Source organism: Opisthocomus hoazin, chromosome Z (genome assembly GCF_030867145.1).
Source record: "Opisthocomus hoazin isolate bOpiHoa1 chromosome Z, bOpiHoa1.hap1, whole genome shotgun sequence".
NCBI classification, from domain to species: Eukaryota; Metazoa; Chordata; class Aves; order Opisthocomiformes; family Opisthocomidae; genus Opisthocomus; species Opisthocomus hoazin.
The window spans coordinates 68636413-68663349 of record NC_134454.1 but is presented as its reverse complement, the minus strand read 5'-3'; the positions used below and the strand labels follow the sequence as shown (position 1 = coordinate 68663349).

General features: G+C 40.9%; 1 protein-coding gene and 1 long non-coding RNA gene across 2 annotated transcripts in view; one reads left to right on the top strand and one right to left on the bottom strand.

Moving 5' to 3' along the window:
* The window catches only part of PDE4D (phosphodiesterase 4D), a 436095-nt gene extending 426278 nt beyond the window's left edge, over positions 1–9817 (bottom strand). The window contains exon 1 of the mRNA XM_075447148.1: positions 9417–9817. Coding sequence (XP_075303263.1) covers positions 9417–9817 — 401 coding nt within the window. The remainder of the gene's footprint in view (positions 1–9416) is intronic.
* Positions 9434–26937, top strand: part of LOC142365756 (uncharacterized) — a 31465-nt gene continuing 13961 nt past the window's right edge. Inside the window, exons 1-2 of the long non-coding RNA XR_012766631.1 lie at positions 9434–9526; positions 12875–12922. This is a non-coding gene — a long non-coding RNA (uncharacterized LOC142365756). The remainder of the gene's footprint in view (positions 9527–12874; positions 12923–26937) is intronic.

Below are 26937 nucleotides of genomic sequence, written 5' to 3'. Positions count from 1 at the left end.
GAAAACAAATAGAAGAAAGATAATTTTGCCAAGCAGTTTTAAAACATGCATGTAAAAGGTCTGCTATGCCTTTTGCAGAAAGTAATTAGTAGTTTTTGAAATATTGCAGAACTTTTCCAGGAGAAAAACAGATTGTAAACATGAAATCCTCCTTAATCCAATGAACTCTGCCACTCTTCAATAGATCAATGGGGGAAACAGACTTATTTGTATTTTCACAACGACACATAGAGTTTCTGGCAGTATGAAGTGGGACGAGAACTACTTTGCTCAGAACAGTCTCCTGCCATACACCTAAACCACTTTGTTGGCAACCCTATTAAAATCTACATTTCCCAGGGGACCACCTTTCTTGTTACTGGTTTATAGTCAGTAAGCATGACTGTAAATTTTTTTAGTTCCTAAGGAAAGTCAACAAATCACAGTAGACTGATGGAAGCTAGTCAGAGAAGTGGTCAAAAGATGGTGAGACTTGCCAGATAATTTTAGTGAAGTTTTAGCGGTGGGCTTTGTTTGCTCAAACCAGTTTCTGTCTCTCTCATCCAATATCTTTGTTTCTTCACATTCTCACAGTGTTGTTATTTGCTAAAATTACCAGTTTCTTTTGTATTTTTTAAAGCCACATTAACAGAAAACAGAAATACAGGTGACCACCTCAGTAACTTTTTTTATGGTGTTCAGTGTTTACTCCTTGTTAATTGATGAAAGTAAGGTGGATCTTTAGTGAAATTTCTGTAATATTAAATATCACAGAGATATTCTTCTCCTCCCGTGCGGGAAAACCTATGAACAATGTAGATGTATCAAAACACCTATCTGAAGTGTAAACTGTTTTCATTCTTACAGCCAAGCACAGATTACGCCTAAAAAATCCTAGAACATTGGTACATAGAGAAATGTGAGTTGCTGATAATCTAAGGCTTATAAGTGGATGGAGGGAAATGAAATGTACACCAATTGCTGAAGCATGTGTATACATGTAGCAGTCATTTATATCATTATCCTATCATTAGCTGGGACAGTGCTACTGTTTAATTTAATGATATCTCAAGTGTCTGAGAGAGAGAGAGCATACACAAGTGCATCTGCAAAAAAGCATCTCACTCCTGCATCTGCGATAGCTTTTATTTGATGTTATAAAAACAAGTAGAACATTTCAGCAAAATATTTATCCTCCTTCCATTTACTACCATACCTTCTTACTAGTAGCACCTCTGTTCAATTCTATAAAAAATCCCTTCACTATTTTGAGAGAACCCAACTGTAGCCTTGAAATACTTAGTGCTATTTCATCAAGTGCAGATAATAAATAAATAAATAAATAAATAAATAAATAAATAGAAATAAGTTTATGAGTTCAACCTAAAATTGAGTTTAGAGTTTACAATCAAAACCAATTATGAACGTGTCCACAACTTGGAAGGCAATTCTAATAGCAACTGCTCTCACTCTTGTCTTTTATAATGGTCAGTGGCTGTAAACAAGTGAACATGACCACATCCCAAAACAGATCTGATAACCTCTGGTGATAACTGAGTGATGTCCATGCAGTGATTTCGCAGTTTCAGCATTTGACAGGAAATTTTTATCGCTCTATTATAACATATCCTATGGGTGTGGAAAATGCACTTTGCCTCATGAACTTGCAGATCCCTTGAGCACAGCTTTGCAGCACTTTATATTCTCCTGAAATTCTGCTCTCTATATTTAATATAAACTTATATTATTAGTTGACTCCCCTAACTCTAAATTCAACAGCTGGGCTTACTTCCCTACGACTTACTTCCCTATGTGTTTTGGTTGTCTTTACATGTGTGTGTTTAAATACATATCCAAGTATCTGTTTACACATGTATTTGTAATGTGGTGGTTTTGATTAGCCCCCCACATGCGCTCGTTTTACGCATTTACTTCCCTGTGGGAATGAAGCTCTAAAACTTTGGCTCAGAAGGAACAGCAAAACTAAGCTAAGCTATTGATACAAATATATTCAAGTGTCTAGTGATTTTTAAGATCCCATACATTGTATATTTTTGCTTTTCTTTGCTATATAGCCTTCTGCTGTTGTTTGAGTTGAGCTTCCCAGCAGTTTTTGTACACTGTACTGTCCACAAGAATTTTTCCTGGGAGGCCAAATTTGGGAACATCTTTTGGAAGAGGTTATAATGGCAGCTTCAAAAGGAAAGGAAAGTGTTGGGTTTCAAGGCTCATTTTGCAATCTCCAATCTTCACTTCATCGCATCATGAGGCATAGGTTTAAGTACCAGATCTAAGGACTTACGTATGAGTTTTGTTCTGAAGTGTTCTAATTTCTGGAACTGGAGGGTGGGCTGACTGTCCCTGGAGCAAACCATTCCCATCATGTCTTTTTTTCCTGTGTGGAGCTGGATGGCCTGAGATCAGCTTGGGCCAAGGAAGGAGAGGCAACAGTGGGAATCTTCATAACATCTCTGAGAGATACTAAATGCCCCAACAAACTACTTAACAGGAAAGCACAGTTCTTTTTTCCCTCTTTTTTCCCCCCTTGACAATTCTCGCAGCTGAATTCTCTCCCTAAAATATGAGATAAAAGAGGCTACAGGTCCCTCACAAGTAGTAACAGAGTGAAGGGATGGTCTATGCAAACTAATCTACCTAAGCATCCAGTCATTCCTAGAATCATGTATCTAATAAATAGCAGTGAAAAAGAACACCTCCAGCACCAGAATTCCCACTAGACCCATGACATTGGTATTCAGCACTTGTGAGACTGCACCTGAAGAACTATGCTTGGTTTTGTGCCACCTCCGTGACCAGAGAGAGAGGATACAAAGAAGACGGAGCCAGACTCTTGGAGGTGGACAGTGTTATGATGTGAAACAAAGGACCAAAGTCAGAACACAGGAAATTCTAATTAGATATTGGAAAAATATTTTACCATGGAGTGGTCAAATACTGGAACAGTTTGTCCAGGGAGGCTGTGGAAGCTCCATCCTGACGAGTGTTCAGGACTGAGCTGGACACAGCCCTGGGCAACCTGTTGTGAATAAACCTGCTCTGAGCAGTGTTTGGACCAAGCAACCTCCAGAGGCCCCTTCCAACCTAAATCACTCTATGATTCCATAATTCTCTGATGCTACATTTCTTTATTTTCTCTTTGGCCTCTTCACTTTTAGATGCACATACTGAGTTAACTGAGCATGTGAACTTATCATCAGTCTGCAGTTATTTTTCTTTAAGGTACTACAAGACACTCAGAAACTATGGTGAAAAAACTGTAGTGTAGTACTGTAACACAGACCTATTTAAAATAACTGGAATTAGGCAGGCACTTATGTGTAATAGCAGCAACATTATTAAGCTAAGTGGCTAGTTTGAAATCTACGCAGCAGGACACTCTGATTGGGAAGACACAGGGCAGGGGACACATACAACTGAAAAGAATTTCGGGAACGAACAACAGTGGGCATCTCCTAGCTATTAGTAACTGACAGATACTGCTTCCCTCCTGTAACCCTTGCTATACATAACTTAAGGCCTTAACACATCAAGGAAGAGATGTACATAACAGGACTGCTGCATTTAAAATAAACATTAACAGAATTTAATATCTTACCTACACATTATCGATCCTATTAGCAAATATTATTACCACCTTTAAATATGCAGTATAAACAAGCATCACTAGATGTAGTTGGTTTAGATTACCAAAAAAGCTTTGCATTTGATCCAGATATGGTGGTGATTCACTATATTACCAAATAAAGAACGCTTGTTCTTAGAAATAATCTACATTCTTGTTTACAAGAATAAACAGTTCTAGCAATGCTCTTCTTTTCTAGAGCTGCACTATACCTCATACTGGTTAAGCTGGCAAAGGAAAGCTGACCTTCTTCATGTCGGCACGTATCAACCTTCTTTCAAAGTGACATGGAGCGGGGTTTGTCTGCCACCCTTTCTTCATTAAACTCTTGCCTTCCACTAGCAAAAAATTCAGTCTTGGAACTCATCCATCATAACAATCTATTTAGCAGTTGAATGGTTCTGCCTTGCTTTTGGACCTCTTCATTCCCAGCTTCCTCTCACATTTATGGTTTTAACACATCAATATAATCTCACAGGTTTTCCAGTCGCCTGCTAGCTCCAAAGTCTTCTCTAATGGAGGAACACCATGAAGTTAAAAAGACTTGACTCCATTTAAGATAACTTTTATAAGAAATTCACTAAGGTTCTTTCAGTGCTTTATGCAAGATTCCCATGTAAATTAGCCCTCATCTGTGCACCTGGTGTCCAAAGGAGAGATGTTTCGAACTGCAGCTGAGTTGCCACAGCACTGACACCATGGCTCTGTGTGTTCCTTCACACAGCCAGATCTTGGACAGACATCTCTATTAATACTTAAATAGTGTTGCTATATTACAAAATATTTTTAAAGTACTAAAAGAAAAACTGCAATACATAGTTCCCATTGAGAAATACATTAAACAGTTATGTTAATAATTTTAAGGTAGAACTTCACATGGCTATGTCTTTAACGAAAAGGGTTAAAGTCCTGATTAATCTCTATTCAATTATGATGGGCTTGTCCTGCTAAATTACCAGGTTTCTATACTCGTTAAACCAGGAAACTGACATCGTTCATTTGCAGCAAGATTCATATTAAAATAAATGTATTTGAATATGTGAATTTTAAAAGCTAGTATTTTTACAAACTGCAACAGCATGAAAATTGATGCTATTTGTGTTGCTCAGGTCACACAACTCTAACAATCCAAACATGTAAGCCTTTTGAAATAGACATGAAAATAAGGCCCTTACAGTCCCTTATTTAAAACATTTTACAATATGAGTTTCTTATTTAATTTATCTGTATGGATGAGTCATAAAAAACTTTAATCCAACAATGTTTACTGAGTTGTAAAAATTATTTGTATCTTTGAGGGAGGGCTAGCATATGCCAGTTATTGTAACCTCTTGGGTGCCAGTACCGCTTGGTTGTAAACAAAGCAATAAAACACTGCCAGACAAGTAAACAACAAAATTCTTAATCAGAGACTGCTACTAAATTCCGAGAGCATTTTCTATTGGCCTGTAAGTCAGAAAACACTTCTCGCCTTAGGTTGTATGGAAGTAGTTAGGACAGAATAGACCAAGGGCAGCTTTTCACCAAGCAGGAGAACAGAGTGGGTTTGAGGATGGAAAGAAGGGTTAATTTTTTTGGAGCATACAAGAGTCTTTTGCCAAGATTTGCAAGGGCATCATTATTTTTCCAGGTGCTCTATTTGTAGCCACAGAAACCAAGCACTTATCTCGCTAAATGATTAGCGTCGTAGAGTAACCCAGACTTCAGAAAGTTGAGAAACTAATACGTAAAACTCCTTTCTTCTCCTAACAGAGAATAAAGCCTGTGGGCCACTGAAATACTACACTGCATTGAACCTTGGATGCTGTTTCGGTTTCTTAACCCTTTACTGAGTGGTGTAAGGACAAGATTGACACTTCAAGAACAAAGTGATGCTTTGGAGCAATCTCCACATGTATGCAATGCAGCGGTGTGTGCTGCCTGGTTAGATCTAATCACACACAAGGAATGTAAAGGGAGAGGAAGTAGACTTTTATGAGAGCAACAAATTTGAATGGCCACTTATCAAAGTACATTTTTAAAATAGACAGCATTAGGGAACAAGCACCAGGATTACTGGGTTGCAGAAGGCTCATTTTGCCTCACCTTTGTGCAGTTGCTTACGGATAAACACAAACAAAAAAACATTTTCACAAAGAAGCCTAGACCTGTACGTCACCTGAGATAAAATTTGCAGGAGACCTGTTGTAAAAAAAATGATGGTCTGGGAAACCTGATAAAAAGAAGTCTAAGGTCTAAGATATTAAGATTTATCTTAAGCATAGAATACCTTGGGAAATTCCATGACTAGTGGAATTGGGACCAATGGTATTTCCTGTCTATTTTTTCCAGTCTGAAATTTTGGTAGTGAAAAATAGAACACAGAAAGATGATATGGCAAGATGATTTAAATGACATATGACTAATAGCCTTTAAAATTGCGAAGTCTTTTTTAAAATGACTAAACTCTGAATACAGACCATACAATAGCGATAGTTATGTGAGAAGCAAATACAGTTACCTGAAATCATTGAATGTAACTAGAACATCAGTTCCATTTATTGCACTGAATGTTTTTGCACTATTGACTGGAAAATTATTTGAGTTGAAGTATTTATTTCCCATTTCCACTACTACTATTTATTATTACAAGGTACCTTTTATTCTCTGATCTAAAAAATCACTTTAACATAAACCTGTAGTGACTCTATTTGTGATTTTATTTTACACAAGAGAAAATGGTGCCAGAAAGAGATAAATCAATTTGCCCAAGACTACATAGTAAACAAATAGCAAAAAAAAAAAAAAAAATCACAGATAGTCCCAGCTGTCTTCTTGACTATTCTGGCTTTTGTATAGCTCTTGTGTATATGAATTCAAAGCACTTACCTTCTCGTTTGAAAATATACAAATAATCTTGACTTTCAAGAACAATACATCAGTCAATGCTTCTGATACATTGTTCTGTGTAATGAAATGCTGTTGTATTCCTTGAAGGAAATATAGCGGTGTACTAAATAAGTTGTGCATAAAGTTACTAATGATTATACGGAGCCAAAGTAAGCATTAAAATGGTTATAAACAATAGCTCATTTTCTGAACTACAGGTGCACTGTGTTTTTCAGCTAATTCAGTTTAGAATTTTTGCTGATTGATTTTGCCTTTTAAATGGTAACTCTCTTCAGTATGGGTAATAAAGATGTGCAAATCTGTTCTAACTCCGATTTTAACATGTCTAATTCCTTCTCCTCATTTCTTTTGAAAAAAATAGAACTGTTACATGTTTTTAAGTTTTCTACAAAACTTAAAATAGAAGAAACTTCAAAGTTGTGTGTTTGGCTTCATAACTGTTCCTTTACGGTTTTCACTGAGGTTTTAAGGATTAGGTGTATTGTCAGAGCAAAACAAAACAAATTCCAGAAAAACAATTCTATAGACATAATTTTTGAAGACTTGAGCCATTAATGTATAATACTATCCCCAATATATGATGTGTTTTCTGCACACTTCTATACACAATTTTTCCCACCCTCTCGTATTCAGAGTAATGTGGAGTTTTCTGAAAGACAAGCTTATCAACCTAGGCCATAATAAATCCATGGGTATCCATTAAGAAATGTTGTTCTGATGAACAGTTTAAATGCAGGAGAAATACTAAAAAGTCTTAAAATGAAAATGGAACTGAAATACTTCAAAAAGGACTGGTGTCTTTTTCAAAAGTATTGGGGTTTTTCGAAAGTTACTGGTTTCACAAGAACACTAAGAAGATATTTTGCTTTGCTTTCCTTGAAGAAAAGCAGTTGACCCAGAACTTGAAATGAAAGTCCTGGAAAGACCAGCCTTTTCTAACATTTTTTTAACATATTCGTGATGCAACTTGATACAGTTCACTTTGTGTTTCCATGTTATATCTGTTTGCTTCATTCAAAAGGTTTCACTGTGAGAATTTATTTTTGCTAAGAAAGCCATGGAAAGGTCAATTGTATTGAGCTTCTTCGCTACACTTTGCTTTAGTACTTCTAAAAAGGAGGCACACCTGAAGCATATTTATCAATGCCATAAAATTAAAATCAAACCCACTGACAACCCCCCTCAATTTTGAAGCAGCACGTCTTGTCAAAACGACACTGTTGCACTTACAAGAACAACAGAAGTTTAAAAAAAACCAAAATACTGTTCATAGAGAATTTAAAATTGGTATTTAAAGAGGCATCATGAGAAATGTAATTTAAAATGTTTTAAATGGCCCTAAACCCCTAACAAAAACCCAATATGTGCACTTTCCCTTCCCACCTTGACTTGTAATCCCCTTCAGTAACTCATCACTTACGGAATAATGCTGAATATACTCAAATCAATCATTACGAATTACAAAAATTGAACATCTTTACATCCAGAAAACAGAAATGCATTCAGTCGTAGAGATCGCAAACCCCAGATGCCTAGTGTTTTTCCTATGAAAGAAATAGGATTGTATTGAAAAGAGCATTAAATTGAACATTTGTTCAATTTTGAAGCATATGATTTGTTCTTTCAAATCTCACACAGTGAAAAATTTAACATCATCAACTTCAGACAAGCATGAGTTCACACAGGTGATACAAATGCGTAGCAACAGAATGGCTGCGTAAAAAACAAAGATATTAAAAGACAGATTTTCAAGATTACTGAAGTGAAAGCGTAGTTCTGATTTAGAATCGCTGAACCTTTTTTTATTTCTCAATTGTATACGAAGTTGAAATTAAGCCAACGTTAGGTAGAAATACAGCAGACACTGGCAGGGAATATTCAGGTACATCTTACTCAGATTTACGGCCAAGGCTGCATAATAAAGAATACAGCCTGTAACACAGAAGCACACAAAGCGATCTTCGTTCAGAAAGGACTCTGTTATTTATTCACCGAGCATACCATGCCGTAAAAATCTGATTATCCAGGAAATCAAAGACCTGCAGAGTAACCGAGTGTTAAGTACCGCCAGTCTGCCCACCGTTCTCCCCACAAGTCCTTTATTCACCATGTCTGCTTAATATTCAAATACAGCCGTGCGGCTTTCCGCTACAAGGAAGCGGTTCCAGCTACTAAAAACGAGCAGACCTCAATCGATCAGGCACAACGTCCTGCCGGTTTTGACCGAGAATTTGATTTTAAAGCAGATGCTGCCGATAAGCCATGAAGGGCGAACCAGGCAGCGGCGAGCGACGCGCCGCAGCAGCCCCACAGCCCGCCGAGCGGGGAACAATGGACTGGAGGCGGCGGACTCCTCCCTCCGGCTAGGGAACCATTAGCCCCTGCTCCCGGCTCAGCCCGATCCAGCCGGCGGGACCCCGGCCCTGCGCTCGCCCGGCCGTCTCCCACCTCCCACAGCCCTCCCGGTCCCAACTTTGTGGCGAACCGCGCACGAACGCCGCCCTTCCCGCCCGGCACCGGCGCTGCGGGATCTGGCGGGCGGAGAGGGCGGCTCCGGCCGGGAGGGGCGGCCTGAGAAGCGGCGGAGCGGAGCGGGGCCGGGGCGGGCAGCGGTCCCGCTCCCGCCCACGTGTTTGGCGGTTGGCTTCCCGCCCGCTCCAGGCAATCCCCGCCCGGAGGCCCCTGGGGAGGCGAGCCGCCTCGCTCCCCGCAGCCTCCCACCCCGGGCTCCCCGGCCGCCCCTCTCCTCTCCTTCCCCGCCGCGGGGAGCGGGATCGGGCGGACGGCCGTCCCGCTGTGCCCCCGCCTCGGCGGGGCCTCCCCCCCCGCCGGCTCCCCTCCCCGCGGCCGGGAGCAGCCGCGGCGGGCTGGAGAGCGGCCCCCCACCCCCCGCCGCCTCTCCTACCGTCTGAGTCCCTGGAATGAAGAGGGCCAGGACATCCGCGATTTCTTCAGACCGGGCCGGTGGCCGGTCTCCACGGCGTAGGAGGCGCGGTCCACGGCTCGGCAGTAGAGGTACCGCTCCGTGTCGGAGTAGCCGCGGTGCCTGACGCGGGCCCCGGCCAGGCAGCGGCCCCGCGAGGCGGGCGGAGGCGGCGGCGGCGGCGGCGGCGCGGGGCCGGGGGGCTGCTGGTGCTGGAGGAACTGGTGCTGCCGCAGCTGCGGCGGGTAGTGCTGCTCGTGCCGCCACAGATGCTTGGGGGCTTGGAGGCTCCCGCCGACCCCGGAGCCGTCGCCGCCGCCGGAGCCGTTGCTGCCGCCGGGCAGCGCGGAGAAGCCGCTGCCGCCGCCGCGCTCTGCCTCCATGCCGCCGGGGGGGGGGGGGCGGGCCGGCGGCCGCCTGCTGCCTCCGGGCAAGCGGCGGGGGAACAACTGTGCTGAAAAGTTGGACAGCTCCTGCCGCGCCGCCCCTCGCCCGGGAGTGGGAGCGGCCGGGGCCGCCGCGCCGCCGAGTCCTCCCGGCTGCTCGGGGCTGGGGGGCGGGGGGGGGGGAGGGGCTGGGGGAGGAGGAGGAGGAGAGGGGCTGGCTTCCCGCTCGAAATACTTAAAGCCGCGATGGAGCCGGCGCGGGGGAGAGCGGAGCCGGCGGCGGGCCCGGGGGTGAGGGCGGAGGTGCTCCCTCTCCCGTCGCTGCTCCGCTCTCCCCCCCCCCGCGAGGCCGAGGAAGTCGGTAGCACCCGGGGCTGCTGGCCGAGGGGACTGCCTCCGGGGGGGACCCGCACCGCGGACCGACCGCAGGTGGAACGGTCGCTCACGGCCCGGTTCGCCGGGGACTTTGCAGCCGGCTGAAAACGGGTTCTCGCTCCCTGACACTCCCCATCCCTCCCCCCCGCCGCCCCTTACTCCCCGCACCACTCCGCTCCATCCTTGCCACGTTAGGCTCGGAAACTGAGGCTCGTGTCCCAGCCTGAAACCGTCCCCTGATCTGCCATCTTCACCGAGGAGTAAGCCCTCTCCCTCCTGCGAGTAAGGCTGGCTGTAAATCAGTGCGAGGAAGGTTTAATTATAGTAGCGATGCTGAGCCCGCTGCTACACAGGAGCTTTTACATTCTAAGCCACTAGTTTCAGGAGTTAGTAACTGCCGCAGAAAAAAATCATTTCAAGTGAAAATTGACGGAACAGGAACTTCATCCCAAAGAGCATTTTTTAAATTAGTTTTACATTTCGTATTCTTTCATGCTCATGTACAACCAATAATCCAGAAGTGAAGGAAGCTGCATTTTTTTAAGTTGCCCTTTCCCTCCCCCACTCCTTGCATTTTTTCCTTTTTCTTTTTTTTTAAGTAGAATTGATAGCTGTCCTGTGTGGCAGTCTTCTTCTTATTATTCACAACAATATTCCAAATGCTACACTCCTCACAAAATATGAAAAATACACATGCAGATGTTCATTTGAAAACTATTAATTCGTATTTGTCTGGTCCTTCTGTTCTGTTTTACCAAAATATCATCACTAAGCAAGCATGCATTGCAAAAATCTCTCTTTACAGAAACATGTATTTTCTGCCAATCAGTGTTCATCTACTCATTAGACTGTTCTGATTAGCTTTGCGCACAACTTCTACTTCCTCAGTCACAAAATCGCTCTTGCCATCCTTTTTCCATCACAGATCTGCAATTATTTTAAACCTCATAAATTTTTGTCTAAACTTCTTAATTTCTTAGTAGTAGAAATGTACACCTATGTCAACCCTTTAACGTGTTGACGCACTTTCTCAATTCTCCATCTTAAAAGTCAGCCTTCCCTCCAGACACAGAGCACTCCTAAAATCAAGGTTCACCTCTAACCATGTACATCCAAGCTTCTGCTGGGCAAAAACCCTAGACCCTGTTTTTCCAAGATAAGTTCTTGCCTAGATAATCCTGATAATCATCCATCATCCCTTCATTTCTTCTTTCTTGCTCGAATAACTTTTGGTTTCACCAACAAATTTCAGACAAGGTGAGAAGTTGTGATAAATATTGCAAATACTGGGAAAGACTCAAAGTAGAACTTCCATTGCAGGAAACTTGAGCTTGAACTCATAGGATTATGAAGTTCTGATCCTCCTGCTGTTTATCGAGGAATATGAGACTATTTCCAAACCAGGCATCTTAGATGCTACCACTTGCCCAGCTGTAGCAGGCTGTGACAGTTTTGACCGTATGCATAGGACACAAAAATTGGAAGAAGACAGAAGGGGAAACACTGAAATGAGACAAGCAGAGAGAATGATATGCAAAATGAAATAAACAATGGGGATAATTGCAATGTGGGATATAGGCATATGGGATGCAAATTCATTGAAAACTCGGTGAAGAGAAATAAACTTTTCCCCTCTCTTTACCTCCATTCCAATATTGCAATGGAATGATATTTCACAATTGCTTGTTCTCTCTACTCTCTTCAAATTAGACACAGCTTCTGTGACAAATCTCACTATAATTTCAGAGAATCATAGAACTGCTGTTTGGAAAAGCCTTTGTGAGGTTGTCTAGTCTAGCCTCACGCTCAAAATGGGACTATCATCAACACTAGATCACATCAGCCACAGCTTTGTCTGAATCTCAAAAACCGCCAACAGCAGAAATTCCCCTGCCTCTGTGGATAACCTGCTCCGGTGCTGCACCTCATTCTTAATGAAAAAGATTTTCCTGATGTTCCGTCTGAACCTCCCAGTCAGAGGCCCTTGTGGGCCCTCCTTAAACAGCCTGCCACTGCTGAGAAGAGCTTAAATTTGTTGTCTTTTGCGCCTACCCTTCAAGCAGCTGCAGGCTGCTCTTAGATTGCCTTTCACCTCCTCCACAGCAGACCACGTAAACTCAGCTCCATCAAGCGCTCATCACTGTTCATCTGCTCTAGGCCCCAACCATCCTGGTAGCAGCATTCCTCTTGATCCACTAGCTACAGTAACTTTGGCACATGGTTTGTTTTATTTATGATGAAGAGCGCACTGTTAGCTGCTACCCACCTCGCAGTCCTTTGAAGGCCCCAGGACATTTCCAACAGGGTTAGGACCCCATCAGTCTCTTGCTGGCCCATGCCGGTGTCTCAGGTGTCTGGGTGCCGAACTCTGCATTTCAGCATGGGGTCTAGTGTCAACCGCTCATGGTGAGGTGCTCATTACCAGCTGCCAGCCAGGCGTTGAGCCATCAGTCTCTAGACTTTCATCCCACATAACAGTTTGTTCATCCAGTCCAGACTAACTCACTTTCCAAATGAGAATGTTTCAAAAGCCTTACTGAACTGAAGGTATGTCATATCCGCTGCTCTCTGTTCCACACAGTCTTTTCACCACGGAAGAAAGTCAGGTCAATTAAAAATTATCTGGCCTAGGTAAATCTGTATGTTGAGTAGTCCTGACTGTCTTCCTGTCCTTTACAGGTCTGGAAATTGATTCAGAGATGTGCTTGGACCTTTCCAGTGACTGAGGTGAGGCTAACCAGTCTATAGTACTTTCGTCCTCCTCCTTGCCTTTCTTAAGTATGGGTGTAACATTAACTTTTTCCCACCTCTCAGGGACTTCCCTTCACCATCATGACTTTCCACAAATGAAAATCAGCAACCTCATAGGCACACTGGCATTTCGCATTGGATCAGTCTGATCTGATCTTACATATCTGAATTTATAAGGGCACTTCTGATATTCCCCATTCACTCCAATATTTTCAGAGTAGTCATAATGTTTTAGAAATCAAGCACAATTTGACAGATAATCAAGGCATATTAGCAGTTAGAATAAAAAATGTGAACTCCACAGAAAAGGCAGCAGAAGTACAAGCTTAACTATATTACACTGCAAATACTTTGCAAATAGAATAGAAAGCACAGTATCAGAATTCATCTAGACAACTGCAAAAATTCTTTTTAGACAAAATTTTTTTGGGGCGGAAGGGGAAATTGCATGTGAGGGCTTTTCCCTTTTTTTTTTAATTGCATAGAAACCTTACTGTAGCTTCTTGCTGATGAGACTCGCGTAACAGTAGATAAACTTTCACTGCGCTACCTTTTTTGAATTCAGGTCAGTAGTGTAAACTGCATTAGTGTATATACTGATGTAAGCTAAGACAGATTTGCTGACAGTTTTTTTATGTAAGCAGTTTTTGGCTATTTTTTTAGCTTTTATTCTGAGATTGGGAAGAAGGGAACCAATTAGACATGTGGATATGGATGACGTGTTATAAATGGGCACCTTTTAATTCAGAATTAATGGAGTTTTCCAGTCCTTCACATAGGCCACTAGGGACAACTTTCAGTTGTTACAAAGACTGATTAAATACAGCTACACTATTAACATTCTAGTTCATAATCAGTTTCCTGACTTCTTTCATTTCAATCTACCCCACATGTCTTTTGCCTTTTCCTGCCCTTGGTTTAAGAAACAGGTATGCTGTCAAAGGATTTTTTTTTATGGAAAAGAAAATAATTTTTCAATGTCATAACTGTATCACTGTTTGACACTGTAATCTTAATCCATAACCACAGATAATAATTGCAAAATGCAATTTAAACTGTAATTCTAACTGGGATTAATAGACCAGAAATTTAAAATGAACAGAGCATTAGAAACTGCAGCTCTAATCTGTTAAATCTTATGATGGCAGTGACTAATTTAGTGGATTGTTCTAAGAATTAAAAAGCTTTTCACGTACTTTGAAACATTTTACATTTTTTTCTGTAGTAACACTACAGAAAGACACCCAAGTGAAATAATGACAGTTGTCATACACTTGAAATAAAGATAAGGTAGAAAGGCAAGGTTGTTGGAGAGACAGGACTGGCATCAGCGGCCCAAAAAGTCTGAGATCCTTCCTCTGACACCTGCAATTCTTACCATGCAGCAATTCCGTACCTCCTCAGGTGCGGCAGAACAACAGTGTGCAGAAGCTTGCTGCAGGCCAGATCACTAAAGGGGCTGTTTCACTGGTTGCTGAACTCATCTAGCCAGTCAGTGATCTGGTTCACAGGGCAGCATGGCATGATGATGTTCAAACACCCAGGAAGTTTGCTTGACCACTGGAACAAGTGTCACAGACTAAAGTCTCAGTTTTACAGTGTCATGTAGCATTTGTGATCACCTTCAGTTGCTGACTAAACTAATACTTCTTTGTAGTGATTATAATTGGCAATACAGAAAATAATCCCGAAGTTTCTGAAAGTGAAATAAGTTCACTCCTTCATCAATACTCACATAAAATAACAGAGGTGTAAAAGCAGACCATGTTAACTTTTAGTATTACTAACTTTAATTATTTTTGTAGAATTTGTTTAACCTAGCCATTCTATGACTTTCAAAATTGTCTAGACATAAAGAAGCAAACAGCTCCCAGTTTGCTAACAAGCTATAATAGAAGGTTTGATTTTTTAAAATAGATTTTTTTTGTGCCTTCTTTAGAATAGGAATTTTTATTGACTGACAGAACAGATCTTTGAATTTGTGGCATCATATAAACAACAAGAGTAAAACTGCACACATGCATCCTGTGACTCCAAGCCCTTTCTTTCACATGAACTCTTAACAACACTATCAAAACCTAGGGTACAAACCAAAATTATTTTATATTTATGTTGAAGTAAGACAACTAATGACTCAATTTTTGAGCAAGGAGTATTGATTACTGCAGTGGCTTTTGGAGGATGGAGAAAAATTTCTATCAGATTTAAGACGAAACATAGGCATATGTATGGTACTGGAGCCTGAGCCCTATGCTGGAAATTAGATCACAGTTTGACACTTGCTTTCCCTGGAGAACATGGGCCTAAATTGTTTTTTCATATTTTAAATTTTAATATTTTTAATATTTTACTGGAATGTCAAGGTTCAAGAATGAAACTAACAATATCTGAATATGTTTTTTCCTGCACTGTAAACTCTTTAGGGCAAAAATCTTTAATTTTTTGTTTAAATCTAGCATACAGCAAGCATTAATACAAGTAAATTTAAAAAAGAATATGTTCATCTTCTACAGCTAGCATTTCCATTTCTGAAGATCAGTATAAAACTGAAATATTCCCAGTTAGAAAGAGAAAGGGTGAAAGAACAGTGGCTGAAATAAAGAGTCCTTCTGCAAAACCTCGCAAATAAAAGCCTATAATCCTACAACAAAATGTTTTGCTTTCTAGTCAGTTGTTAAAGAATCCAGTTTCTGCATAACTACATTTGGGACATTCATATTTGCTCTCAGAGGCTGAAAGGAGTACAGTATGGAGAAAGAAGCTTAGATCTGGTTAAAATGTGCCTTTCTAAGCTTAGCTCAGAACCTCTGAAGGCGCGATTTTATCTCTTTAGAAGTATTATCTGCTTCTCCACTTGGAAGCTTCAAAAAATTCTCCGAGTCTCCACCTACAAAAACAGGGTTCCTATAATAAGACTAATTATTCTGGATGCAGTACATCCACATTAACCAGCCCTGACCATCTCTCTCTCCTCACAAACTGTAATCATCTCTGCTTTGGTTCTGCTGGATAAATGGTGCTTCTGACCACTCTCTCACTCAGTTTTGTGAAATGATAGAAAAAAAATTCACACCAGGTTAGAGACCAGTCAAGCCAATAGTGTAACTGACGATAGAGATGGTAACCTCCAATGGAAAGGAGGTGATAATACTTGGACCTCCCCAAACCAGATCAGTCTTTGTGACCACGCCCCTACTTAATACAGGCTGCGGTGGGTTGACCCTGGCTGGATGCCAGGTGCCCACCAACTCACTCCATCACTCCCCTCCTCAGCTGGACATGGGAGAGAAAATAGGACAGAAGGCTCGTGAGCTGAGATAAGGACAGGGAGAGAGTCCTGACCTAGGGAAAACGAACTTAGTTTATCACCAATCAAATCAAAGTTGGGTAAGAAAACAAAAATTAAATCTTAAAACACCTTCCCCCCACCCCTCCCTTTTTCCTGGGCTCAACTTCACTCCTGATTTTCTCTACCTCCTTCTTCCAAGCAGTGCATGTGGACAGGGGTTGGGGGTTACGGTCAGTTCATCACACGTCTCTGCCGCTCCTTCCTCCTCAGGGGGAGGACTCCTCACACTCTGCCGCTGCTCCAGCGTGGGGTCCCACCCACGAGAGACAGTCCTCCATGAACTGCTCCAATGTGGGTCCCTTCCACGGGGTGCAGTCCTTCAGGAACAGGCTGCTCCCGTGTGGGTCCCCCACAGGGTCACAAGTCCTGCCAGCAAACCTGCTCCAGCATGGGCTTCTCTCTCTCCATGGGTCCACAGGTCCTGCCAGGAGCCTGCTCCAGCATGGGCTTCCCACAGGGTCACAGTCTCTTTTGGGCATCCAGTTGCTCCAGAGTGGGGTCCTTTCCATGGGCTACAGGTGGATACCTGCTCCACCATGGACCTCCATGGGCTGGAGGGGGACAGCATGCCTCACCGTGGTCGGCTCCATGGGCTGCAGAGGAATCTCTGCTCCAGCACGTGGAACACTTCCTCCCGCTCTTTTCTTCACTGACCTCAGTGTCTGCAGAGTTGTTTCTCTCACGTATTCTCACTTCTCTCTTCCAGCTGCTGTTTTGCAGGATTTTTTCCCCCTTCTTTACTATGTTATTCCAGAGGCGCTACCACCATCTCTTATGGGCTTGACCTTGGCCAGCAGTGGGTCCGTCTTGGAGACAGCTGGCATTGGCTCTATAGGACATGGGGAAAGCTTCTGGCAGCTCCTCACAAAAAACAACCCTGTACCTACTCCACTACCAAAACCCTGCCACCCAAACCCAATACACACTTACCCAGGTTTCATTTTAAAAATGCTTTAAAATGAGGAAGAGTAATGCATGTATATTGTAATAGCTATCTGCTAATTATAGCTTTGGTGTATTCCATTTGTATACCTATTTTATAATTAGTAACACTATTATGTTATTAAGAACAATGGGGTTTTACATTTACACAGTGTTTTTCATGTACTTCGTCCAAAAAATACAAAGAAGATGTCTCTACCTGTATTTTAAAACAGGTGGAAACTGATCCACAGGGTAGAAGACATGGTAAAGTATTAAGGCAGACTTTCAGTTAAAGGGAAACGTTGTGCCCATTTTTAAAAAGGGTAGAAAGGAGGACCCTGGGAACTACCAACCTGCCAGCCTCAGCTCTGTGCCTGGGAAGATCATGGAACAGGTCCTCCTAGAAGCTATGCTAAGGCACATGGAGGACAGGCAGCATGATTCGAGACAGCCAGCATGGCTTCACCAAGGGCAAGTCCAGACATGACTACATCAGTGAACAAGGGAAGAGCTACGGATGTGATCTGTCTGGACTTCTGTAAGGCCTTTGACACGGTTCCCCACAACATCCTTCTCGCTAAATTGGAGAGATATGGATTTGACGGGTGGACTGTTCAGTGGAGAAGGAATTGGTTGGAAGGTTGCAGCCAGAGGGTAGTAGTCAATGGCTCAATGTCCAGATGGACACTGGTGACAAGTGGTTTCCCTCAGGGGTACGTACGGGGACGGGTGCTGTTTAACATTTGCATCAATGACTTAGACAGCGAGATCGAGTGCACCCTCAGCAAGTCTGCAGATGACACCAAGCTGGGTGGTGTAGCTGACTCGCCAGAAGGATGGCAATCCAGAGGGACCTGGACAAGCTCAAGAAGTGCGTTTGTGTGAAACTCAGGAAGCTGAACAAGGCCAAGTGCAAGGTCTTGCACCTAGGTTGGGGCAACGCCTGCTACCAATACAGGTTGGGGGATGAAGGGATTGAGAGCAGACCTGCTGAGAAGGACTTGGGGGCACTGTTGGGTGAAAAGCTGGACATGAGCCACCAATGTGCGCTCGCAGCCCAGAAGGCCAACTGTATCCTGGGCTGCATCAAAAGAAGTGTTTCCAGCAGGTCGAGGGAGGTGATTCTGCCATTCTACTCCGCTCTGGTGAGACCCCGCCTGGAGTCCTGCATCCAGCTCTGGAGCCCTCCACAAATGAAGGATGTGGAGCGGTTAGAGCGGGTCCAGAGGAGGGCCACAAAAATGATCAGAGGGCTGGCGCACATCTCCTACGAGGAAAAGCTGAGAGAGTTGGGGTTGTTCAGCCTGGGGAAGAAAAGGCTGCAGGGAGACCTTATTGCAGTCTTCCAGTACCTGAATGGGGCCTACAGGAAAGAAGGGAAAATCTTTTTAGCCAGGCCTGTTGAGACAGGACAAGGAGTAATGACTTTAAACTAAGGGAGGGTGGAGTCAGACTAGACATAAGAAAGACAGTTTTTACCATGAAGGTGGTGAAACACTGGAACGGGTTGCCCAGAGAGGTTGCGGAGGCCCCACCCCTGGAAACATTCCAGGTCAGGTTGGACGGGACTCTGAGCAACCTGATCTAGTGGAAGATGTTGCTGCTCATTGCAGGGGGTTTGGACTAGATGGCCTCTAAAGGTCCCTTCCAACCCAAAGCTTTCTATGATTCTATGAAATATCTGACTTTCATTTCAGTCACCTACTAATCTCTACATTTAAATTTTAAAAACCAACATGTGTATGACCAGTTCTTTATTACATTGGTGTGCTAAGACACTGCCAGAACATTTTGTTCCTAAAGCACAGAATTTTTACACTTCCGTGCAAAATATGCTATAAATGGGACCTACCAGCTTTATGTCAAAACAAAAAGAAATAGTGTATAATTTTTTGTTAATATTTCCTCTGTGAAGTCAAAGCAAATTTTTTTTTCTTACTTGCCTAGCTTATTTCACCACAGAATCCTCAAACGTACTAAGTCTGCTGAAGACTCAGTAGCAACAGAACATTCTACATTGGAGAGTCGTAACTGATAATGATTTAGAAAAACACACTTTTTTTCATTTTCCTGGAACTTGCCTGAGCCTCCTCACAGGAGAGGGGAACCTCCCTAGTGAGTTGAGGCTTGAATATGAGAACTACTGCTCCAGCCATACCCGCCTATTAGCCTTGTATTAGCATCTCAGAGCTCTCTGTGTACATCACACCAAAATACACAGAGATCCCTAGAATAAAATGTAACATTTTACCTCATAAGAAAAAGCCATTTTAAGTTAGCTAGGAGTCCTAACCTTCCGTATCTCATTTTAAAAACATGTCCTTGCTTTCAATAAATACTTAGAAAAACAGAAAAAATAGTGTTCAAAAAATAACAATTTTGTTTGTATCTTTGTTTACAAAGGTTTTGAGAATATTTTCAAGGCTCTATTCAGCTGATGGTAGTAACATAAACAGTGTACTAGATGAACTACTGTATCTCTTACTGCTGCAGAATGGCACTGCAGTTCTTAACAGATATCTATGATGATACTGCACAGAAGACAAGTAATTCTGACATACAGAAAATAATTGGGAGCATCTTATTTTTTCTCTTCATTTGCTGGACTGATAATGACATGCAGTCTTTACAAACCGTTGTATTTTATTTTTGGCCTGAATATAAGGGAAGTATGTTGTCTAAGTGCAATGGAAATCATTAAAAATTGAGATAAAAGCATAACATTGAGGGTCAATATACTAAGGACATAACAAATATAACTGGATTAGAAAAGAAAATATACAGCAATTTAGTTAGGACACTAATAATGTCCACCCGCTTCATATCAGAGATGATACTTCTGTAATAGTTTACATACCTTGTAAACACTGATAAAGTGAGAGAAAATCACTTGCACTGTATGTACAAGAAATGAACCAATGCTAAAACCTGCACCTTAGATGACGATTAATTTTGTTCAGTGGTATTCATCACTGACTACAGCACTAATACTAATCCTGTTATAATTCAGCACAATGGCACTTAAGAAACAATACAATGTTTTACATTTAACCATGAAATTTCACGGAGTTCTTTGAAGTCCAGTAAGGTTGAATTTCATATACAACGTACAGTCACTGGTTGTTCATACAAATTTTCTTATCATGTCTGACTCATGAAGCAGAAACACATTCCTGCTGCTAGCAATGGAAAAGGAAATCAGCAGATCATCATTTTATAAAGCAATTGAAAACGTGAATTATTAAAGAGGAAAAAATTGGGTGCGCTAAAAAGTAGAGGTCTGATTAAATGTAGAATATGTTGTTAGATATAGAACTACAAATCACAGAAGAAGAAAATATTACAAAACACCTTTGTATAAGTCTCACATAATCTACTTGTAGAATGTATTCACAATAACCATGAACTTTGCCGTTGCATACAAAGGGACAGTTATGCTAAGAGCACTGTATCTGTTTCAATATATATTCTGAAATCCTACTGCAGAGAGAAATTAACAATCAATAGTCTTTTTTGTTGAATGCCATTTTAAAATTATGGAATGACTCCATAATTTAATTCTACTAAATTACTAGAAGCATGATAAATGAGGATTAATCTAGAACTCTATAATTATGCAGTTTTGATGCTTACCACCTATTAGGAAGGCTGCTTTTCCAGTTTGCAGAAAGATGTTCCTGCAAGTAGCTCCACGGGGACTTATTTTTTATACATTTTTTTAGCAAGGAGCAACAATTTCCAGTTTTGACAAAGTCCCAACACTGGAATCTTCTTAGCTATCTAATCTTGTGCCTTCTATAGCAGAAGTAAAATACTTAATTTATTACCATACAGATGATACTTCTAAGTGCTCTTTAACTTTCCCTGTGTTCAGTCACAACTGATTCAAAGATCTATTTTTCTTGAAATAGGTGTGGTATAAATACCAAATTAATTTATAGGATAAAGTAAAATAGAAATCATATCTATTTAAGTATTTACTATAATACAGACTACCACATGGCTTTCAAGATCTGAATACAAATCCAAAGCTAACAGTTCCTTGTGAGCACACAGTTTCTGTGTCACACAGAGAGTATATAAGCTAGAAGGTGCTTTCTTTGAATTTATCAAAATTTCAGCTACAAGAGCATAGTCTTTCTATATAGGTTGTATTTCTGTTCTGTATATTAAAGCATTGAGCTCAGTCCTGTGTAATAGGTTCATCACAACTCAGCCACACAGAAGAGAAATATCGTGACACACAAAGCCAACTCTCTCCTCTTACCCAGGTAATTTCAAATCTGTCAAATATGGAAGAACCATGTGTTTGATACTGCGGGTACATAGACAGACACAGCTAAAGCCTGGGCTTTGACACCCCCCAGGCTGATGCAGCACTCTACTGATGAAAAGCTGAGGTGACTGAGATGAAAGGCATTTCACACCCACTAAGATCACAATTTCGTGTAACCTCCCACTTGGAGCAACAAGCAAAGGCTCAGTCTATTTCAGAAGCACACTAAAAATCACAAGCTAGATTCTTACTAGTGCCATATAATTACTGAACGTAAAAGGGGGCAGATTTTAAAAACATTCCCTTGACTGCCTTGATTTGCAGCTGGAGAATGAAACAGCAACAGTTATTACTTTCCCAGTTGGATAGCACAGGAGCAAGAGAGGAGGGATTTAGCACAGTTAGTGCTCTTCCCACCTACCTCCTCTTCTCCACCGTACCACAGCAGCAAATTAAATGAAGCATAAGCCCTGAGAGAGGCTCTGTGGAGTTGCTTCCTTTTGCAGCAATAGGGGGTGGTGCTACTTTGATTCAAACTTTGTTTCCAAGGTAGTCCCTGAATAATATAACTCCACATCATCCATTGATCTGGAAAAATCACAAAGTGAGAAACTAGCCCATTTCGAACAAGGTCTGAAAGATAAAGATACTTCTCCAGTTTATTTTCCACTCTATCAGTTGAATTATTGATCTGCTCACCTCAAGCAGAGGAATGTGGGTGGCATCCAAGACATTTTATTAAGGATATACTTGTAAGAAACATAACGACTTCAGTTTGCAGGAGTTTAGGGGCATTTCATTCCTATAAGACTTACAGTGCTAAACCCTCTTAATTTTACTCTGACTTCCAGAAACAAGAAAGCCTGCAAGTTAAAAGCAAACCTCATTCAAACCTAGTTTCACTGAGTTCTCAGTGAAAAAGCATGAAACCACACTGGACTAACAAACACTAGGAAAAATTTCCAAAAAGAAGAAAAAAGAACTGGAGTGCTTAATCAAACTCCAATGCAGGTGAGTTTTGCATGATTCCAAGTTTTAACCAATCTCTTGAAAAAGGTGATAGAAATTCAAGACCATTCAAATTCTAGTCAGTAATGATTATGCTTTTGGATAAAGCTGGATGTCTATACACAGCTAGGCAGTGTAATTCTTTGTCTCCATTATATTACTCAAACCATATCTGAAGCTTGCTACTCATTGTCTTAATTAGTTTCGTCATTTCTAGTGAGAGTTTGGATTACTGAACCCGCTCATATCTGAAATGTTTCTGCTATTTAAGTTCTCTTAAAGAGACAAAAAAGATTACTATGTATTCCACCAATTCAACTGAACTTGAAATAACGCTTAAGTAGATGTTTTTCTCTCTACATCCCTTTAATTCCTTCAAAGTCTCACATAAGCTGTAACAGTTTTCTCAAACTTTATCAAGCAAGATAGACAGCAAAAGTTAAAATGCTTTTAAAATAAGCTTTAAAATAGTTGCTTTGCAGGAAGAGCAAGGGATTTCAGTTGGCTGTTCCCAGGTAGTAAGAAAGCAAATGAATGGAAAGGCTCTTGCTGATAGTTTTCACTCTCAAAGTTTCTTCAAAATATGTCCAGAGTTTTTTGTTTGCTTGTTATTGGGTGTTTTTGTTTTTGTTAAGTAAAGAAGTAGATATATCCACTGCCGTTAGAATGAATAATAGAGTTTATTTCCTTCTTGGAAACAGCATTCGAAATAAAATTACATTTCCTGTATAATATATTTCAGTTACTGGACAGCTTAACTAACATGTACCTAATCTTAACTTTGTCAGACACAGACGAGAATTTAAAAATATAATGCTTTGAAACTAATTAAAATGTCAAAATCTCTAACATAGCATAAACTACATAATTTTTAATTAGAAAGTTAGGAATCAATATCAGTCCTTTTTTCAATAAAAGATTTTTAAACAAATAAATCACATAGATGTAAATTATCTTAACAAATGTTATTTCCAGTAAAAAGTTTCTTAATTACTTGCTTTTGGTGGATCAAAAATATTAACAGTTTGAATAATAAAATGTAATTTTGCATGTCAGTGGATTACTTATTATTTAAATGAAGGATAGAGGGGAAAGCAGCACTCATGAATGTGGGTAAGCAAGTGTGAATATTGCCAATTTAATTTCCCGTCTGTAACTCCAAAGTAAAGGCCTTTACTGAAGCATAATAACTTGAAATATAAAAAAGTGTTATTTATCAAAATTGTCATTTGTTACTTGTGCATCTCTTACTTGCTGAAAATATCCTGGTGATATTAATGGCTTTATTTACTAAGCTTAGCTCATTTGGGTTTGATAGTCCTCCAGCTAGAACCACTAGGAGGTTTTTCTGCTGTCTTCATTGAAATTTGGATTATTCAGCTCATATTTGAGCTACAAGTGAATGTTATTTGAATTGCAATATTTGCCTGTAGCCTGTATAATATATCAGTTTTAGTTATGCTCTGAAAATATGAAATTCATTGGCTGAAAATCCTTTCACATTTGTCAAATGAATCACTTGCATAAGAGAAGTACTGCCCTCCAGAGACAAATGTGAAAGATCTCATAGACAACTGTTTGCACAGTAAAATGCCATGTTTTTCAAGTTACTTATTTTATAAAAATGGTGGAAAGCTTTATTCCTATCTTATCACTTCAGCTAGCACCTACATAGTTCTCTTCAACTCTCTCTTTCCTCTGACTAGTATTTTCAAGCGGAGAGAAACAGAGAAAGATTAAATTATTTAGAACTACTTTTCACTGCTTTAAAAAAACTAGAAGCTGAGATTCTGTTTGATATTTGCAGGGTTTATAAACCCTATGGGGATGGTAGCCAGATTGTGATGAGCCAAGGCAGCCACCACAAAGAGTACAAACCCTGAAACCATTCCTAGCTCTGTCTTGCCTGAGTCAGCGTTCACTGAAGCACTGTTGCCCTGCTTCCCCTCTACATCATCAACGGAGCCTTAGAGAGGCAAGAATAGGAGTCATGAATTGTTACCTCTTTTAGGGCAGTGTGGCTACATGCTGCTTGTACTAACATGGTCCAGTGCAATCAGGACATCTTAAATTTGTACTGGAACAGCGATTAATTAAAGATGGAGTCCGAGATACTAGAAAACATCAGTGCCTAGCCACTATTTTTAGAATGTGATTAACATCTCAGGATTAATGGGGAATACTTGTAAGATTTTGTCTTTGCATTTTTGTTCCTGGTGATTTGGAGGTCGTGGGTCTTGATGTTTTTTTAATAGTGAACACTTCAAGGAAAGAAATGTTCATATATTCAGTATCATGAGGGTCTTCATGAACAACATAGCAGCTTTCTATACATATAAAAAGTTGATTGTGAATACTTTCCCAAAACCTTGTCTAATCTACATCCTTGTAGGAAGCAATGAAAACTGCAATATCACCACAGAATGAATTACGTACAGGTTTATTATCTTACAATCTGCTAGGTATTGTAAAACATGGAACACTAAGCTCTGTCCTCAGGTTCTGCAAATGAGCAAACAGCTCATACTTCAGAGAATCAGGACTTTGCGTGCCACTGATCACTCAGGCAATGAAATCATCTGGTTTGGATCTTATTCATGATGGATAGCTAATATTAATTTAATGCTAAAGGAAAAAACACCACCAGTAGCTCACTACTTATGATTTCTCTGACTGAGATATAGTGACGGGTAAGAAATCATAATCCACTTATTGCTTTAATTACTGAAATAATTACTGTCAGTAAATGCTGTGATAATTAGAAAGTGCCGGGCAGCTTCATCTGAAATCATCAAGAGAAAAAAAATCCAACTATATCCCCTAAGTGAGGTTCATTTCTTAGTTCATACTCTTACACCGCTCTACTCGTAGCAAAAATATTCCTGCTTTGTTTTCTTTTATTCCTTCAACCTTTTCCACGATATTTTGCATTTTTCAATATGTTGTGGCATGCCCTTTTACTTCTTAGTTAAGCATATCATATAATAGATACATTTAAGTAACTATTGAGCTGTTAAGCATCATACAGCTCTTGATATTTCCTATGGAAAATGCGTTACAAGGGAGGAATGATGGTAATTTAAACAATTTCAACAGCATCATTTACTTCTCATCACAGTTCCTTGTTACTCTGCATTAGTTCAGCAATACCCTATGCACATTTTATTAGCCTTGACACAGGTGGAAAACTTAGAGCACAGCTCTTCCACGAGATTTCTTTCCTTGCCTCCACAGTGCTTCTTGGAAGAACCCTACCATAATTAAACTTGGCTTATAAATTCAACTTTCTGAGTTTGCAGACTGAATTTTCTCCAAATATCTTGAATTTTTTTTATGGTGTATAGGGGATATTTCTAACAACCTTTCTAAGCTGTCTGTATTCTTTAAAGTTATTTTAATTTATAATTAAAGAAACAAGATAACACTTACTGAATTCCCTGTGTTAAAGCTGCCAGTCCTACCTCCTGGAATCACACAAAAGATCAGCAAAAAAATTGTTATTATTGGATTTCTAAATAGGATTCAAAGCCAAAAGAGAGCACCCAAAACAAGTCCTCTCTTTGTAATGCTAATAGCATCTCATGAATTCATGCAAAAGACAGTAGCAACTGCTATTGCTGTGTTACAGGACTACCATGAATATAACTTCTGTTATCATGCACTATCATCAGGGCTCATTAGAAAGTATTCTAGAGACGCTTTGCAAATTTTTTTTTAGTCACTATGCTGGCACTCTGAGACTGAAAGAAATGTTGTATTGTCAGTTGCACTCCAGATTTTCAAAGGTCTAAATTCAAAAAATTAAAACTTTTAGGCTTGGATCTCACTGACTTCAGTCATTCTTAGGTACCTAGATGCCAGTGCAACATATTCAAGCAAACAAGCAGAAAGCTCAAATGTTCTTCGAAAACTGGAACACAGAATCATAGAATCATAGAAAGCTTTGGGTTGGAAGGGACCTTTAGAGGCCATCTAGTCCAAACCCCCTGCAATGAGCAGCAACATCTTCCACTAGATCAGGTTGCTCAGAGTCCCGTCCAACCTGACCTGGAATGTTTCCAGGGGTGGGGCCTCCGCAACCTCTCTGGGCAACCCGTTCCAGTGTTTCACCACCTTCATGGTAAAAACTGTCTTTCTTATGTCTAGTCTGACTCCACCCTCCCTTAGTTTAAAGTCATTACTCCTTGTCCTGTCTCAACAGGCCTGGCTAAAAAGATTTTCCCTTCTTTCCTGTAGGCCCCATTCAGGTACTGGAAGACTGCAATAAGGTCTCCCTGCAGCCTTTTCTTCCCCAGGCTGAACAACCCCAACTCTCTCAGCTTTTCCTCGTAGGAGATGTGCGCCAGCCCTCTGATCATTTTTGTGGCCCTCCTCTGGACCCGCTCTAACCGCTCCACATCCTTCATTTGTGGAGGGCTCCAGAGCTGGATGCAG